This window comes from Columba livia, chromosome 17 (genome assembly GCF_036013475.1).
Source record: "Columba livia isolate bColLiv1 breed racing homer chromosome 17, bColLiv1.pat.W.v2, whole genome shotgun sequence".
Classification (NCBI taxonomy): domain Eukaryota; kingdom Metazoa; phylum Chordata; class Aves; order Columbiformes; family Columbidae; genus Columba; species Columba livia.
Window position 1 is genome coordinate 10,297,383 of NC_088618.1, and position 18,155 is coordinate 10,315,537.

Consider the following 18,155-nt stretch of genomic DNA (forward strand, 5'->3'; position numbering starts at 1 on the left):
TCCCTCATATCAGCCTTTAATGTTCCCTCAATATTCTCACTCTTGGAACGTGAGAATGTTGAATCTGTAACTCAACATTTGTTTGGCTTTAGTGGACCTGTGATGGGGAATCCCAGAGGATCGGAGAGCTTGTGGGAGATCAAAAAAGTGGGCATGGTTCTGGGTGTTCATCAGCATGTCTGCCTTCATCTGATGTCCTACGGCTATGTCAACACCCTATGGATACTGTGGACACCCTGGCACAGATTCGGCCACCCTGCGGGGGAAGATGTTCTCATCGTCTTACAGAAACGTGTTTGACCCTACCAAAGGGTGCTGAACCCTGAGCTTCCTCACTAAGCTCTCTTGCATATTAGGCTCTTGCGGAAAGGTGAGGTTTGCCTCTTCCTCTGCTCTCGAAAACCGAAAGCTTGCTTGGTGCTTTAGAAATCAGTGCAGACTCTTACTATCAAGTGTAGATCTATACCATGAGTGTGTAAAAATGCCAAATGTGTAGCCCTGACTGCGTTAGAGCCCCTGGGGTCTGAACATGAGTGCAGTATTTTGGACTCAGCCCTAGCCACCACCGGGAAGCTTTTTCTTACCCATTTTTTGATTTATTTCAAGGTCCCCAACTCACCTCATGCCTTGGCATAGAGAACCAAAGGGCCTAACTGGTTCAGTGCTGGTGAAAGAAACTGCTGTCTCTGACTGTGTGTGTCCAGACTTCTAGGCCCAGTTCCTTTCCAGTGAAACTCTTAAGGTCATGTGCAAACAGACACTGTTCCTTGTTAAAGCCAGGTACAGAAGCTTCCCAGGCTGCTTGGCTCCGTTTTTTTGCCTGGTAGTACCTATTCCTCCTCTATGGTTTCAAAGTAAAAAACAGCTTGATTTTTTTTCAGTTCAGCTCATGGCAAATGGCCACTTGGAAAGAGTGGGAACCTGTACTTTATACTCGGAATTAGGCCAGGGGAGATACAGGATTAATGATAAGTGGGATACCATAGAAAGAGGATGCCAGTATTAGCAGGATTGATACTAGTGTGCCAGCCATTTCCAACATAATTACCACACTGCTACTATTTTTCAGTAGAGAGCCCTTAAAAATGTCCAGGTATTTCAGGCTGGCTTCTAATAGTAGCATTAGAAGAATTTAACAGCAAAAACCTAGGAAGTAAATATTTGCCTTCCTGGCCTTCAGCTGGTCAAGTCACAACTTGCTGCCCACAGCCTTCGATGGGAGAAATCTGCATTTAGTAACATAAATACTGACTTCTTTATCTCATACCCACGTCAAGGTGAGTTCGTCATATAAAAAGCTGACGTTCTTTAGCACCAGCCTCTCCACCAAGTCCTCCAGGAATGGAGTCCCTGGTCCTGCTTTTCCTGCTGTCAGGTGTGTAGGTGGCACTGGGCACCCCGTGGACAGGTAACACCTCACCTAACTCTAACCCTTCTGTCTCCTCAGTGGGCGCAGCCAGCACCGCTGTCTCACCCCGCGCCGTGTGGGAGTTTCGCTCCATGATCAAATGCACCGTACCAGACAGTTATCCACTCCTGGAATTCGGTGACTACGGCTGCTACTGCGGCTTGGGAGGCAGTGGGACGCCCGTGGATGAACTCGACAGGTTTATAGACTCTGCTTTTACAAACCTCTTTTGTTGCTTGTGCTTTCACGGTTGTGCATGCCAGTTTTGTGTCAGCTGGCCCTGCCTGTAAACGTTCACAAAATTCTCCGGCTGCCGGGAATGAAGCTTTCTCTCAAGGACCGATTCAAGGGAAAAAAGGATGTGTAGTATCACACCCTGATGCCTTTTTACTAAGATAAAATATAACCCAAACAACTCTGCTACCTGTGGCAGCTACACTGCACCCATCCCAGCATATTTTTTGCAGCAGTGCTGTGCCAGCAGCCCAGACACTGCTCTGCCCGATGCGAGACCATCAACACGTGCAGGGCTGAGCTGCAGACGCTAAGTGCCTTGGGCTGCTTAGAGATGGCACAAGTCTGGTAGCCAAGGCGCAGTGAATTGTGTTGGCTGTTGGGTCTCCAGCTGCCAGGCAGTGATGGGCACGCAGGGTAAATGCCGGCTTTTGCTTTCCCTGTGCCCAATAGACAACAGTGGAGATGTTCCAGTAAGTACATGTGTAGCAGATGCCTCTTGGACCATTAGCTGCCATAACTGTGGTATCTTTTTTGCTGTTCAGTGCCTTGTCGAAGCAATACTAGCATTATTTACATGTCTTACAGGTCAGCTCAGTTTGTGTTTCTGGTATGTCCTGACCTTTTCCTCCTTGTTTCCCAGGTGCTGTCAAACACACGATCAGTGCTACGGGCAGGCACAGAAACTAGCAGCATGCAGATCCCTTGTGGACAACCCCTACACGGCGTCGTACAAGTTCAGCTGCTCCCAAGGGCAGATCACATGTAGCAGTACGTCCGCTTCCAAACCCCTCTGCTTCAAACGTCACTGCAGTCTCTCTTTCGATGGAACAGGGCTGTTACACTCCATGGAAGGCGCTGTGCAAGTGCCTGCAGGGGGGCTGGTGTTAGAAGAAGGGCACCTCACATGGGCACCGGAGTGAATGTACATACGTCCATACAGCACACAAGTTAAAGTTTATGGAAGATACCTGATATCACAGGACACAGGGAAGTCTGTCCCCTCTTCCGGGGACTGAGTCCCTGGGGTACTTTAATGGGAGTCCCTCTAATGGCAGCATTTAAGAGATCAGCACGCAGCATTGCAGAGATTCTGCTACGCATCTCCACCATACGGTGGAGTTTTATAGGGCTCTGTTTGTGGCAGACAGGCTGGCAAGCAGCACCACAGGGGAGGAGGGAGCCAGGAGGTTGCTGGGCCAGAGCACAGAGCTCTGGGGCCAGCGGGTCTGTGGGAAGCAGCACGTACACCCCAAAATGACGGCAGCAGCAAAACGGCTATGCCCGGGCAGCAGAAGCGCCTGCCCGCGTCACGGCCGTGCCCGGCCGAGGAGCGGCGGGTCTGACCGCTCCTGCTCTCTCCTCCAGGCAGCAACGACGAGTGCGACATGTTCATCTGCAACTGCGACCGCACCGCGGCCATGTGCTTCGCCCAGGCACCCTACAACCCCGCGTACAACAGGCTGGACATCAAGAAATACTGCAGCTAACCCCCCTCCCGCCCCGGGGGCGGGCGCCCTCTCAGCAATAAACATCTTTCCAAGGACCCAGCGACTCGGGCTGTGCTGAGGGAACGGGAGGCCACGCCCCCTCCGCCAACGGGCCATTGTGGCGCGTGCGGCGTCCCCGCGCTCTGTGATTGGCTTCCGGTAGCAGGCGCGAGCAGGTGCGGCGCGGGGCAGCCCCGCCCGCGGGGGCGGCCCCGCCTTGTCCCTCAGGGGTCGCGGGAGCTGCGGGCAGCGCCTCCCGCCCTCCCTCCTGCATCCTCTCCTGCATCCTCTCCTTCCCTCACTCCCAGGTCACCTCACGGCCTTTCCCTCCCTGCTGACCTCCCGGTGAGTGTCGGGGGGAGGCACCACTCCTCAGGCTGCCCGCACGCCGGCTACTGCACCACTGGCCCCCTTGTGGGTTATATTCCTCGGGGGGTTGCTGTGTGAGGGGCTTCAGCCATTTGTCTGGCTGTTGGCTGCTCTGAGAGACCCGTGTGTGCTTACCCAGGAGGCCTTCTCTGGCCTAGCACTGTTCCTGGTACAGAGCTCTGGGTGGAGAGGTAACATAGGCCTAGAAGTCAGGGGTGGGCAGGGGGCCCCTCTGAGGGACAGTGTCTGCTCGGTGTTCCTGTCCTGACCAGGCCCTGCACCAAAGCTCCCACCCAGCCTTGGTGCTGTCACACTACTGAGGCCCTTGGGAGGGTGTTGGTGAGCCCCTGTGGGAGGACCTGCTGCTGTCCCTTTGCTGACAGGCAGGAAGAAGACCCTGTTCCATGCCCAGAAAACAGCTCTATTGCCTCCACCAGCGGGAGGAGAGCATACAGCCTGCCCTGTTGGCTTTGATCAGCTACACAATGGAGATCTTGGACGAGTTTGACAACGAGCATCCCCTCAGTACATCGTTTTGCGAGCTGATTTCCATAGAGGACTTTGAGGAGCAGGCTTTGTCCTACACTCAGCAATGCCTGCGTGAACTGTACTCGGCCATGGAGCAGGACCCAAGGATCTGCGAGAGGATTTTGAGAAAGCAGAAACAGAAGGAAAAGGAAGAAGCTGGCTTGATATCTTATTTGAAGGTACTTGCAATGCCTTCCTAGTGAAGGCCACTGGATCTTTGAGGGTGATAATGATGATAAGATGGTAAATTGCATTTTATTATTAAAAAAAAAAAAAAGAAAACAAAAAAGTGTATGTCTCAGCTGAATACTCCATCTCAAGGCAGACTGAGTCCTAATTTTGTACAATATTCATTGCTTGTTTTTCCTTGGGTGTTTAAGGAATTTTCTGGAAACACTGAGCTCTTGGCTTCCCCACAGAAATCCTGAGGATCCTGGATGCAGTCCTATCATACAACTAAGATGAATCATTTGTAGGGCAAGAAGTGCAAGATGAGGTTTCCTGTTCTCACACATGAGTTTTGATTCTGAAATCATTGTTTGTAGAGCTGTAAAGGTCCTAAGGGAACGTGTTACTGAAGTCACTTTGTAGCGATAAATGATAAATCCCGTTGTAGAGAAAAAAGTAAAATACCATCACTGTCTAGAAGAAACACTGTACTTTTGAGCTATATCATCACAAGCAGGGAAGAGAGCTGGGGTGCAGCTGGAAGCACTTCAGAAATTGTTGATATAAATTTTCCCTGTAGTAGGAGCTCTCTAGGTCTGAGGTGAGTAGTATATCTGTTCCTGGCATTCAGCATTTGAGGCATGCCAGCATTCCGTGGATGAACTCAATGGATAGATGAAGGCATCAATTCATTCTGTGCCTTACTTCATACAGATTTTTATAACCCTGCTCTTATGTTTGGTCCCTTGATTGTGCTTCTCATTTACATGTGCTGCAAAAGCCCTAGCAGTAGGTTTAAACAGCCTCCTGAGCGAGCCAAATATAGGGAATCTTCTCAGGTGATGTGCAGTGGCAGGCCCTAGGTGATGACAGAGCCAGAGGGATTGAAGAGATTGTGCTGTTGCAAAGTTGCTTTTTAGGGCTTTGAGGAACATTATAGAAAGCAGAGTCTAAGAACAGGCCAATATTGCTTGGACTGACTCACTGACAACTTGGGCGGAGTATGAAGAGTATGTGAAGATCTTCTGCCATGTTGGTCTGTGTTTCTGGTCCAAGACCAGCAACTGAGTACCTGAAACACAAGGGATCCTGGTGCTCAGCAGGCATGGGAGTTCTGCAGCCCTGTGCATTGCTGCAGCCATTGCAGCTGCAGGGAGAGATGCTGGAAGGATGGTGGCTCTGTGGGCTTATGTCTTATCTTCCTTTTCTCTATTGTTGTTTTCTAGGCCAAGATTTTTAAGGCTCTGCAGGGAGAGCTGAATTACTGTAACTATATGGACATTGCAGAGATGAAAAAGAAAGTACTCCAACTGAGACGAGACATGCAGAAAGTAAACAGCTATGCTTGTGGTAATGACCATGTTTCAGTTTTCATTTAGGCCTGGAGACCAATAGTAGATTCTTTCACAGTTCTGTCCCTCTTGGGTTCAGCTTTTCTTCTTCTCTGCCACTGTCTCTTTAGTGATGCAGAAGGGAAAAGTGCAGAATGTGGTAACTGGGTGTTTTTCCTTAGTGGGAAGGGAAAGAACAGGGGGCTGCACAGAGAATTGCAGATATCATCTGTATCTGGCACAGTGGTTTTAAACCCCAGCTGGTTGGACTCTGCTTTCATCTGCCTAAAGCAACTTGGTTCCTGATCATTCAGGAAAGATCTTGGGGACAACCGTGATACTGTTTATCTACCATCTCCTTCCTGCTGTGTCTTAGTAGACCTCAGAATACCTTACAAAAAAACATGGGCCACAGAATTATGTAGACTACATTATGGAAAACAGATGCAGGGAGATGAAGTGGCTTTCTCAATGTCACAGTGTGACTTCTGGATTGATCAAACGGCTGAGAATTAGCTCATCCTTCCAAGCCTAGTGCCCTGCCCCTGGGCAACACAACCAAAGTTTTACTTTTTGCTTTGAATCTGCTGTGTGCCTGCTGGCTGTCCTGAGAGAGGATCCTGGGAGGGACTTCTGCTCCCTTCCCAGCACACCAAGCAGCAGTGTTGTTGCAGGGACCAGTAGAACAACTACTGCCAACTCCAGCTCTTCTGCATCCCAGCGGTAAATGCCATAAAAGGAGGGCAAGGCCGCCTCTGTCCGTTATGGGTAGCTATACCTCCTTCCCGGTACAGTGGTTGCGAGGATTCATCTGCTAAATGCTGCGTGTAGTGGTATTGTGGGTTTAGTAATAGCTTAGGAGTATTTAGTAGACTACTTCAGCAGAGTTAAGTGTACTAAGACAAGTAGGAGAGGGAAAGGCTCTGCAGTGTTATGGGGTGCTGGTAGGAGGAGCAGTGCAGCCCACACCTCTCTGAACTGCCCCTTTCTGCCTTGCTGGCTGCTCCCAGCTGCTTCTCGCCAGGGGAACTACCAGTGTGAAGGCAGGAGCTTGGGGAAAGCACCTGCAAGGTGGCTGGTGTTCTGTGGTCTCTTTTAGAAGATACTGCCCCAGATCAACTGTTTTGCTGCTGGCTACAGTATTATATGTCCCTCTTTTTTTATCACCTCCTGAGCAGAAACCACTTGCTGCAGCTGCAAGTTTCTATAGGAGAAACATATTCACTTGCTTTGCATCTGATTTATCTTCCATTTTGCGGGCCATCACTAAAACTTCTTTCCTGGATTTTTTGAGTGTTTTTTGTAAGCCACAAACCCTATGTTTCATCATCCCCTTTAAAACAAGCTTTCCTCTTCGATCAGCTCTTCACAGCTCCAGATTTCCCTCCGACTGAAGGGGCCAATCACCATAAATCTAGCAGAGCTTTAGGAATTGTCTTCAACCCATTTGGCTGTGTGCAACTCCATAAATTGAAGTTAATATTCCCCTTCATACTAAGTTGTGAAAATGCATCAAAAAGCATTTACTTCTTGTCTTGGCTCCAATGCTGTTTTCCCCAACCAACAAAGGGACTGAGTGGGAAGGCAGCCTTCATCCCACGTGTGTGAAAGCCTCAGTTTCCTGAGGATCCTCTGGCTTCCTGTACCTGCAGGCACAGCTGCTTTATTGTAGGAACAGTAGGTGCACAGAGAGATGAGGAGCCTCGCTGCAGCCGTGGTCAGTTCTGTGCACAGACACAGGGATGGATTGTTAAACTGGATTAAGTTCTGTCATGCCAAGTGCTAAATGGTGAGGGTCATAATCTGATTTTTGACGTATGCTACCCACTTGAGTAAGGAGACAAGTGCTGCCACCCTCCCACCGGCAGCAGTTGGTGTCAGATGATGATCTCTAGGGCACAGAATGACTTGTTGCAGATATTTAGTCTCTAGAATTCGAGTCCAGTTGAATATTCTTCTTCTTGGCCCCTGCCAGTGTAAAGATGTGGTATCGCTGGAAATCTGGCTGCAGCATGTGTCTTAAATCTTTCAATTTTTATTTTTTTTTGCAAGAGCATTCTGATAAAGGAATAGTAGAGTGTCCCAGAAATCCTCTTTTATTAGCAACAAGGCAGCATTACTGATTCGCATATGCTGAAGCTGCATATGTTGTCTGGGTCTTGGCAAGGGCAAGCACCACTTAGGTCATTTGCTCAAAACTGCTCTCCTGTAGTGCGTAAAAGTTGCAGCTCTGTATTGCGAGGCCTTCTAAGACAAAATGTTTTTTCCTATTTTTTTTTTCCTTCTCCTTTTATTTTTAACCTTAGTAATTGTCGTGTGCTTGCCTAGTTGTCCTGTCAGGGTGAGTGGGTATGAATTTCTTATTGTCCATCTGTGTCCCCTGCCTAATTTCCTGCCTCTGTTGGAACTTGGGTCCATAGGTGACAGAACACTCAGCTGTGCAGCCCCTGTTGGGGACACTTGCAGTTGCAATAGCTCATAGAACTGATACAATAGGAAGAAAAGGATTAATGGGCTCCTTTGTGGTGTTATTCCAAACACATCATCCCCCTCTTTTTTAAGGTTCCAACCAAACAAATCAAAGCTGTTTAACATCCCACGTACCAGAATTCCCTGCCCCTACAGAAAGAAAGCGTCAGCCAGGAAGAATCTGGCATCAGAAAGATATTTTCACAGTATCTGTTAGTGATGAAAATGGCCAGACCAGTAAGACTGGAGAGGCAAAATCCTCTATTGTAAATTTACTCTCTCACCATTATTATCTTTTTCGTAATCTAAAAACACAATTGCTAAGGCCAAGTTAATTCAGATCTCAAAAACCCTGCACTGAGACACCATAGAGAATAGTTGTGTGTAGTGATAAGTAACTCTGACTTCAGGCATTTAGCTAAGACTCTCCTCATTCCTTTCCCATTGACTCCAGCCAGGCTCCTAGGACTGTTCCTTTCAGCTGCTGTTTACCTGGGGCTGCCCTAGGACAGGTTATGTGAGAGGAAGGCTCCATCTGTCCTGCCCAAGCCCCAGGTGTTGCATGAATAGACTGAGGAAATCAGTGAGTTGGTACTGTTTTGAAATGTTTATTTTCTTTCCTCCTCACAGCTGCAAAGACTGGGAAAGGGCGACATCCAAGGCAGTCATGGGGGAAGAAGCACACTCTGGAATATAAAACTAGTCATCTTCATGCCAGTGTTTCCGAACCTCGACAGTTCACCATGCCCAGAGTCTTCGGTCCTGTTCCAGAAGCTGTGAATGAGGTTTGTCAGTAGGAGCGATCTGATTAAGATGTGGAAGGCGGCATTTTCATTGCACCCACCAGGCACAAGTCCTCCAGGCTGTCTGCGCTCTGTGCTGCCCTTGGTGGGGCACAGTATGTGAAATATCTTTCTCAGCCTGCAGGACTTGATTACAGAGTTTGCTCTGAAAAATTGTCCATAATCAGAGATGAGATTTTCCAAATAGGAAGTAGCTTTTATTTGCTTTGGGTAACTCTTAACTCCACTTTTAGAGGAGCAGCAGAAAAATCCATTGTAGGGCGCTCAGCTCTCTATCCAAACCTCAGGAGCCTGTCCTAGTAGGAAGAGCTGTAAGAAAAATGGAGGAACACAAGCTGATGATTCAGCTAATTTTGTGGTAAAAAACTGTCCTTAGACTGTTGGCTGATATGTACTTTTGCCACCCACAGGCAGACAGAGCTATGACTTCAAGCCCTCTTCTGAAATACTGGTGTACTAGTCTAACAGCAGTGAGACACGTAAGGTAGGAGAGGATTAAATCATGGAGAACAAAGCTGACTTAAAGCAGACAAGGTAACTAGAAAGGACCTGTGTTTCCTTCCTGGTGGTGAGGGAAGAGAATGCTGCTCAAGGTCTGTAACAGTCTTTCTGTTTGTTTCAGCCAGTAACACAAAGATTACTCTTTTAGGAACAATATTTCTCCCCTTTTAAAAATTTTTTTCCCTTGCAAATTCTGCATAGGCTGAGAGAATAAACTGAACACTATGTCAGTTATTTTACTGAGTTTGTTTTCCCACAGCACAGCTGATTCGCATCCTATAGTGCTCAACCCTGGAGGTTTCTATAACTCCAGGCTGGTAACTACATCAGTAAGCTGAGCAACACAGACTTCTTGGGATAGGTCTTTGCCAGCTTCCTTCAATGACAGAGTTATCTTCTGATAGCTGTTATCTCTCTGCATTGCATCTTCCCACACAAATAGTCCCCAACGAGTGACAAGGGAAGGTGTCAATCAGCATTAGAGTGATGCAGAGCTGGCTGTTCATGTAGGAACTTTAGGCTTTCTCTGGCATTTCTCAGTTGAGTGAACTTACTTCTCAATGGTATCTTGAGGAACATGTTAAGAGGTGAAATGCTCTGATCCTGCTCTAAAATGAGGCAATTTTAGTAAAGCTGGATCAGCTTAGCAGACAAAAAACCAAACACCCCATCTCAGTCTTGTATGCTTGTTGTATATATGCTCATTAAGATATAGCAATAAACCAGCACAGGAAATTTGCTGTAAATGTTCATTTACTGTAACTCATTGTCCTAGGGACATAAAAGCAGACAAAGTAATCAGGGGAGGGTCAGGGTAACATGAGTCATTTATCAGTGATGCTGAAGAGACATCCTGACTCCTCTCCCACAGGCTCAGCTGCCAAACTGGAGAAGAGGCAGGGGGAGATGTGGGAGGTTTAGTTACCTGTCGCATTGCTGATGCCAAGTCCTCACTGGAAATGTTTTCTTGTTTTAGGCCTCTTGGCAGTGCTCCCGCACCTTCTCAAAATGCTGGCTCTACTGGCACTAAACCTGCAGCCTCTGTTTTTAACACACCTGTGTCACACAAGCTTCAAGGTGGTACAGAAGATGACACGGACAGTGAGGAACCCAGCCCCAGTTCCTCTGCTGAGGATGCATAAATATCTCTTCTTGCATGGAAAAGCTTCTGCAAATAAAGACTGTGCAAGCTCTCTGGCTGTGTGTGGAGACTCTGCTGTGCCTTAGCCATGATTTCTGCAAAAGCTTTGGTTAACAGGACGTGCTAAAGACAGAGTGACACCTGTGAGCTTTCTTCACTACCAAACAGCAGGTACCCAACTTGCTGGGAAGTGGGATCTCTGTTAAATGAGAGCAGAATGCAGCTGGGGGTCCTGAAGTTAGCTCGCTTGGCTTCTAAGCGAAGCCATCACTCCTCTGACCCATAACAGCCAAATCTTGAAACACATTAAGTATCTTTAATTCCCTCTACTTTCTGCAGAAATTGGGTGCCTAAGTATCCCTTAGATTCTGTGCTTTGCTTGCTCCTGCCTAGCCTGGATTTGAATCAACAACAAAGCAAACAAGAGCTTCGCATCATGTGGTCAGTAGTCAGTGCTTTGCTACTTGACCTTTTAGCAGATGATTCTGGCATCCTTGCTTCCAACTGCTTGTTATGGTTCTTGTCCAAATATTAATATAGGCCATGTTATGTGGAGAGTACGACTGGGGCATTTGGAAGACCCCAGCAATGAATTTCCTTCACAGCTGGAACAGGAGTGGCAGATTTATGCAGAAGGTTGGGGTTGAAAATTTAGTGTTGTAATCTGGGCAAGATTCTGGGTTTGCTCCATAAATGGTTTAATGTGGCTTACATTACCACCCTAAGGTTACCCAGTATTGATGGATCTCCTGTTAGGAGTGCAGAAAACTACATCTATTAATAGCTTGCGATTACATCCTGAGGGAGACCTATTGTACAGATTTAATTGTATTTCTCTCTTAATTCATCAGCTGTTAGTAATTACATCCTGCATTTTTGCAATGGAAAAAATGAATCTACATTGGCTATTGAGACTGTACTTAAATAAATTGCAGGAGGGAGAGGAAATTACAATGCAAATATGATCAGTCTTGTAAACAATTTTAATTTACTATTTAGCTATTCATCGAGTAACATCTTCAAAAAATGCATTCTGGAAAATGCAGCAGCTACACTGAAAGTTCTGGTCACATTAGCTCAAAGTAACTCCTCTGGCATCTCAACAATATATAATTTTTAAATGGTTCAGATAGTAAGCAGTTTAGTTTGTCAGCTGACAGTCAAGAGATATGCTGACTTGCCCGCCTTGCTAGGAAACATCAGCCTTATATCCTGTGCTTTCAAACAATCTCTAAAAAGAGCAGTATTCTTGTTCAGCTTCTGTTTTGAACCAACCGCAGTTCCTCTTGCCTCCTTTTCCTCATTCTCCAGCAGATACGGTGGTTTTCCACATTGCCCTCCTGCGCTATAGCCTCAAGTTACTCGGTCAAAATCCCTGTCCCTCATTCTTCTCTGGGGACAATTATAAGAAAGGTGTATTGTTCTCAGATATGGTAGCCTGATTATCCTATCCCAGTGAATGAAAAGGCACTGTTTACAATGGCAAAGTGAGGCAGAAAAGTACTTTTTTCATTATCACTCTGTTTCCTGGTAAGTGGAGATGGTCTCAATGGAGAAAACTGGTGAGGTTGACATGTGCGAGGCTTGCTGCCCTCTCCTGGTGTCTTCAGGGGCCATGCACTGGATCTCCCAGCTGCCTCTTAGATAAAGGTTTTCCCCTTTTGAGATGATGAGTCCTGCAGGAGTGGATGGAAGAAGCTGCTTGATAGATGGAATTGATTATTTTAAACAACAGTGTTTTGATTAGGATTAGCTGGATCGATTCAACCAGGCACAGCTTTTGAATTGTTGGTTGCAAAGGCAACAGTGTTGATCAGGTTCTCTGAATCTGCACGTGATCCCCTGTAGTCTTCTGATTGTGGCAAATGGATTAGAAATCAACACTGCCAAATCTTCTGGTTACTCTTGCTCAAGTTTCTGGGAGCATCAGCGCTTATTATGCTTTTTGTATATGACCATGGAAAGCAGTACCACGGCCCATCAGACCACACCAGTTACAGATGAAAATCTCCACCACATTTTGGTGCATGTTGAGGGAGCATATTTTTAGTCAGTGTATCTCAGTCTCAGCATTTGATGGGAACCCATCTGCTTACCCCGTAAGGTGACTGACCAGGGAAGGTACTCACCTTGTAGAAATAATTTTTCAGCTACTGAAGCTCAGCTGGTTGTATCATGTACAACAATCAAAGGCAGCAGCTCTCCACAGCGGGAGTTCAGTTTTAAGGATGCAAAGTGATCTAATCTTGTGGGCCCAATGTTAAGGATCGCAATTGGCAGCTGCTTATCCCGGGCAGCAAGAGCAAACCTGTAACCAGAGTATACCTGCAGGAATACCAGAAAAATAATTGGCAGCTTACGCAAAAGAAGAGCTACAGGCAGGAGTAAGGGAAGTAAAATAGTTGCTGTTGGCAGTGGGAAAAGGGGCTGTATGTGCATGCTGTGTTAGGCAACTGCACTTAATTCAGGTAGGAAATTCCTTCAGGAGTGCACAGAAAAGAACAGCTTTTAACCTCTCTCAGGGAAGGATTTGCAGTTTCATAGAAACTAATACTTCAGAGTACATGGAAGGGAAATGCCCTTGTCTTTTAGTAAATCTCTGCAGCAGTTATTATTAGTTATCATAGGTACTCAAATGTTTCTACTTTGATGGTTCTCACATGGCCCAGCTTAGGTAGCACAAGAATGAACTGAAGGCATTTCAATCATTCCTGTACAAAGGATTATAAGCTTAAGAAGTGCAAGCTCAAGGAATTTGTCCCCAGTATCCTGAAGCCAAGAGAATCACAATCAGGCAGCCCTGGTTTTATCTTGTTCTGGGAAGTGTTAGAGTAGGGTTTTTTAATGTAACAGAACTTGTTCCTGGAAAAAATTATCTTATACACACTCTGATCCAAAAGCTTCCATGGGTTAAACAACAGGTGTTTCTAAACTACCTTACCTTATAGATAAGAGGCTAATGGAGAAAACACCTTGCAATACAAAGGACAATCCTAAGCAGCAACCAGAGATATTTCTGCTTTCTTCTTGAGAACTGAATTAGGAATTAGAGATCCTAAAATCTGGTATTTCGCATAGCGTGCCACGAGCCCTAGAAAGCTGCCAAAGGCTAAAAAATCCAAGCAAAAAACCATCGGGTGGGGATCTCTGCAGGACTGAATTGTACCAGGTATCTTGGCTGTATGGCCAATTGTGAACTTACAATGTAGTGATGGAGGAGGTAACAGAGACAGGCCCGAATGTGCGAGTGGAGTTAGTTATGGCAGCGTGATGTAGACTGGCAATAGAGTGACAGGGAAGCCCAAACAGACTGTGAAGCCAGATTCCAGCCACAGTAAAAATAAAATACAAAGAAGCTCTGGAGAGGCTGTTATGATCTACAAGCACTTAGTAGTCCTAAACTGTGGGACCAAGTATTGTTGCAGGCCGAGTAGCACAGAAATAGAAATGCAGTGTGGGAGGAAGACCTGCTTACCTGCATAGAGGATCCTGCCACCAGCATGGAGTCTGATTCCGCCAGGCGTTGGTGCACAAAATCCACTATTTCCCGGTTCACCGTGTCTCCAAAAAAGGTCACATCGGGCTTCAGGATTCCACCACATTTACGGCAGGCTGGGACTTTGAAACTACGCACCTGCTCGTCTGTCAGGAAGACATCCCCATCTGGAGCCACTTCGAGCGCTTCAGCTTTCCAGGTTGGATTCAGAGCTTCAAAGTATTTCTGAAGTTCAGAGCGCAAGATTTGGTCTCCGCAGGCCAGGCAGAAAACCCTGAAATTCAGAGCAAAGTCTTAATGGGGAGGTTTTCATGTCAGCTGGAGATCTGGAGTCTGTAACTTGTTCCTTAGAAGGTCTGTTCTTATTATCCACATTTATTTACCAAACAGTGGAGGTCAAGGAGCTGTCTCTACCTCCCACTGTTGCTTTGTAGTACTGCTCTAGAGGAAGCACTCTGAACCCTACTCTGTGTCCTTTATCCCAGTTCAGGCTGTGCTTTTTCATCTGGAAACTTTTCATCTGCCACTATCCACTCTGCTTAGCCCTGAACAATCCTTGCATCCTCAGGATCCCCTTGTCCTCTCCACTAAGAGGACATTTGCTGTTGCAAGAAAAGGGGAAATTCTGACTGATGCAGGCTCCAAGGGAAACAATCTAAATAATGCTCCAAAAAACGGAGCGGTGTTCATATTTCTTAAATACTGTGCTGTGAACAGCACTGCTTTGTGATCTTTTTCTCCAGCCCAACACCACGTTTGAGCATGTCATCTCTGGGAACACAGCATCAACATTTTGCCTCCTTTCTCAGCAGCTAACACCGCACCTGCCTGTCAGTCACCCTGAATGGGAGACCGGAGGATTAACCCTCCTCCCCGTGCTGCCAGAGAGTACCTGTGCGTGCAGCCGTGCAGCTCTGTCAGGCGCTGGCTCCCGGCTTTGGTGTGAAGCGCATCCACGTTCTGGGTCACCAGCCAGTGCAGCTTCCCCAGCTTCTCCCAGTCTCTTAGTACCAGGTGTGCTGTGTTTGGCTGGTGGGAGGAGAACTGGGGCCAGCCCACAAAGTTCCTTGCCCAGTAGCGCTGTCGGGCACTGGCACTACGAACGAACTCAGCGTGCTGGACGGGCCGTCTGTCTGTCCTGGCGTAGAGCCCGACACCTTCCGAGCGGTAATCTGGGATCCCCGATTCAGTGGAGATGCCAGCTCCAGTCATTACAAACAGCCTCTTGGAGTTGGAAACAAAGTGCTGCAGCTGCTCTACTTCCACAGGATCTGGGGGAAGACAGGCTGGCACGAAAGCCAAGTTTGGAGAGGTCCTGGATACAGAGTGGGATCTGAAAGGATGGAATCTGATGGCTCTGCAAACTCCTGACAGCTTCCTGGCAGAGAACATGTTCAGCTAAAAGCCAAGACCAGAACACATGACAGGTAAAAGCAAGCAAAGAGAATACATGACAAGTAAAAGAAGATGAAGAGCATGTCCTTAATTCAATTTTCTTGGGTTTCTCTGGTAAATTATGCTGATAATTATCCTTTGCTCTTTTTTCTTTTTAGTAAAGAAACACAAATTATTTTGGCAATGTTAACTAATGCTCACCATCCAAGGACAGCTTTCCTACATCCCTTTGACAGAGGGCAACACTGAGGACTGCTCAGGGCACAAGGACAAAGTTAGCACTCCTGACTCGCAGGATTCCTGCTCGCCTGTGCTGGTGTGAAGGATGGCAGCCTAAGAGCTCAGAAAGACCTGAGCAAGCAGAGTCCTTCCAGGTATGTGCAGCAGGGCAGAGGAGAAACGGCAGGGAGGCCAAGCACCCCCCAGAGATGCTGGCTGGTTGTTCTCCAAAACAGACCCTTGCTCTGCTGCCTTTAATATTCTGCCTGCTCCAAATCAGCCCTTTCTGTTTATCCCATCCTTTGCACGTGTTGTGGGAAGGGAGAGAAAAACAACCTTGAAGTGTTGCTTTTTCAGGAGAAAGGCCTTGACTAGAGTTCCTCCTGGTTTTGTTTGTTGTTGTTGTTCTTTTTTAATAAAGGCCTGGTGCAGAACAGGCCTTGAAGTCGGACTGAAGGTGATTAAGACATGTCCTAAATGCCTCTGGCATCTCCTCCTTTATGGGTGCTACGTCCCCAGAGTGAGCAGAGAGATACTGCTGTGCTTCTCCAGCAGGAACAGGAGGCTTTGAGAGAGAATGGACCACCTGCGTGTGGGGCACAAACTGGTAGGAATGGGAAGGATCTCCTGCTTTGAGGGAGGAAGAGCACACCCTGTTGGGGACAGGCAGGATGGCTTTGCTGACAAGTAGCCTGGAATTGTGTGCAAGACCTGCTGTGATAGGAGTGGATTGGTTTGGACCTTGATTTGGTAGGTCTTTCTAGCAGTCTGCAGTTCTCCTTTCTCCATTTCACTATTTGAAAACTATTTTTCTAGGCATCTCTATGGTTTTGTATACAAAGTACAAAAAGTTTTGAAAGAAATGGTACAAAAAATTGACTGTCTGGTAAGCAGTGAATTCTGTTTGCAATGATTTTTGCACTGTTTTGTTGTTTAGCAGGAGTTATATTGGGCATTCCCTCTGAGGAGGTTTAATTTTCCATATGCATTAATTAGAAGGGACAAAGTCTCCCAATAAACTAATTTGCTTTGAGAATAACTTCTGTCATGGTGCTACTCAAAGGCTGCTAAGCCAGTTTGACAGCGTTTAAATTGCTTTAACTGATGAAGTCTCCATTCCTCTCCCTTATCAAAAGATCTCTCAGAGGAAATGAAGATATAATATGGGTTTGCCCACAGGCGAGAGAAGGCAGTGGTGGGCCCAGCAGCAAAAATAACATATATTTGAGACCTGCTGTAGGAGAGGAACTTAGGACAGAATATTTCCTGTGAAATGCAAAGCTGCTTTCAAAATTAAAAAATAACAACTACTATACAAAAGTTAAACTTTTTAAACGTACCTAGCGAGGCCCGAGGCTCCAGTTTGTTTTTAACACGCATCCAAGATGCTCCACAGAAAGAGGTCGGACAAGTTCAAGGTGGAAGATACAGGTTTCTACAAACGGTTCCAGGACAGGAATTCAGAGGGACAGCCACGTCACCCGAGTCCCCTCTGCTGTAATAATGACGGGGGGCGGGGAGGGGGTAACTCATCTAACGAAATCAGAGTGATACGGTGAATAAAGCACGAAATCTCACCTTTTATAACGCTGCCGGGCCCGGCCGCGGACGGAAGGGGCCGCCTGCCGGGAGAGTTGTTTTCTGGGAAATGTAGTTCTCACGGACACCGAGCACAGGGACTACAGTTCCCATACTTCAAAGTAGGAAAAAAACCCGAGTTCCTGACACCTGATAAAAGTCAAATTGAAAAGGATAAGAGCTTCATGGTTGTCCTCAAAGCAGCCTGCAAGAATAAAATCAGATTTGATTAGATACAAATGCGAGTAATAGCTTTGATGAAATGCCTTGTAGATGCTTGTCCACAGTAAAAGCGTGCATTTTCTTTTAACTGATACTAACAGGTTTTTGGCTTAAAATGTGGCTAAACAAATAATGGAAGGAAAATGCACTGAGGGCTGTTCTAGTAATCTTTTCTAGCTCAGGAGTCCCCTGAGATGTGAATTCTTGGTGGCTATGGGCAGATGCCAGGCTGATATTTTCACCCCGCTCTGACTGTGTTCCTTTGGTACCCATGCTTGGCCTCAGGAGAGATGGACCTGTCTAGCAGTCCTGATGGTCATTATGCATGTTTGGGATGACAGGAAAAAGGAGAAAGATGTGGGAAGGGCCTGCGGCAACAAGGATGGACAAATAATGAAAATCTGGCCCGTTGTGCTGCAGTTGGTGTGGCCAGATCGAAGCCAGGAGGTCCGCACGGGACAGGTGATCTCTGGTCGGCTTTCAGAGGGGACAAGGATGAAAAACGAGAGGGCGGTTGTTTCTTTGGTCTGGCCAAATCTCTCCCAGGGCAGAGTAAGACACAAAATCACAATAAACTGTGCAAATTGCCTGGCAATAAGGGTTTTTTTCCAGGTGAGTCTTGTTCTTCTGAAGGACAAATAAAGAGGGGGAGGTCCAGACTTGACAGCAGCAGCCTGGTGTGCTAGGTGCTCACCTATTTTACATGCAATGGGCTCTTATAATTTCGACAGCTTTTCAAATGCATTCTCCAAATAGCTCTTGCTGATTAGTTCAGAATATTGCAGCAATTTTTAATCCATTTT

General features: G+C 46.8%; 2 protein-coding genes across 14 annotated transcripts; one reads left to right on the forward strand and one right to left on the reverse strand.

Moving 5' to 3' along the window:
- The first annotated feature begins 1,325 nt into the window (after positions 1-1,325).
- On the forward strand, positions 1,326-10,494 carry PLA2G1B (phospholipase A2 group IB). Of its 8 annotated transcripts, none has more exons than XM_065033802.1 (6): positions 1,326-1,375; positions 1,448-1,607; positions 2,286-2,413; positions 3,011-4,208; positions 8,628-8,782; positions 9,211-10,494. In XM_065033802.1, the coding sequence occupies exons 1-4, from the start codon at positions 1,342-1,344 to the stop codon at positions 3,130-3,132; spliced, it is 444 nt and encodes a 147-aa protein (XP_064889874.1). In that variant the 5' UTR covers positions 1,326-1,341; the 3' UTR covers positions 3,133-4,208; positions 8,628-8,782; positions 9,211-10,494. The 8 variants fall into 8 exon arrangements, with proteins under 8 accessions (XP_064889874.1, XP_064889872.1, XP_064889873.1 ...); XM_065033798.1 differs by lacking the exons at positions 1,326-1,375; positions 1,448-1,607; positions 2,286-2,413 and adding an exon at positions 5,424-5,547 and having other exon boundaries at positions 3,168-3,477; positions 3,980-4,208; positions 9,211-9,284; positions 10,278-10,494; XM_065033797.1 differs by lacking the exons at positions 1,326-1,375; positions 1,448-1,607; positions 2,286-2,413 and adding an exon at positions 5,424-5,547 and having other exon boundaries at positions 3,169-3,477; positions 3,885-4,208; positions 9,211-9,284; positions 10,278-10,494.
- SIRT4 (sirtuin 4) lies at positions 8,590-17,286 on the reverse strand. 6 transcript variants are annotated; one of them, XM_065033792.1, is made up of 6 exons: positions 17,131-17,280; positions 16,893-16,987; positions 14,831-15,336; positions 13,918-14,212; positions 12,572-12,767; positions 8,590-9,109 (listed from the first exon to the last, which is right to left on the reverse strand). In XM_065033792.1, exons 3-5 carry the CDS (start codon positions 15,328-15,330, stop codon positions 12,603-12,605), a joined length of 960 nt encoding a protein of 319 aa, XP_064889864.1. In that variant the 5' UTR covers positions 15,331-15,336; positions 16,893-16,987; positions 17,131-17,280; the 3' UTR covers positions 8,590-9,109; positions 12,572-12,602. The 6 variants fall into 6 exon arrangements, with proteins under 6 accessions (XP_064889864.1, XP_021145274.1, XP_064889866.1 ...); XM_021289599.2 differs by having other exon boundaries at positions 16,893-17,047; XM_005503919.3 differs by lacking the exon at positions 8,590-9,109 and adding an exon at positions 11,408-12,118 and having other exon boundaries at positions 17,131-17,286.
- Between the last annotated feature and the right edge of the window lie 869 nt (positions 17,287-18,155).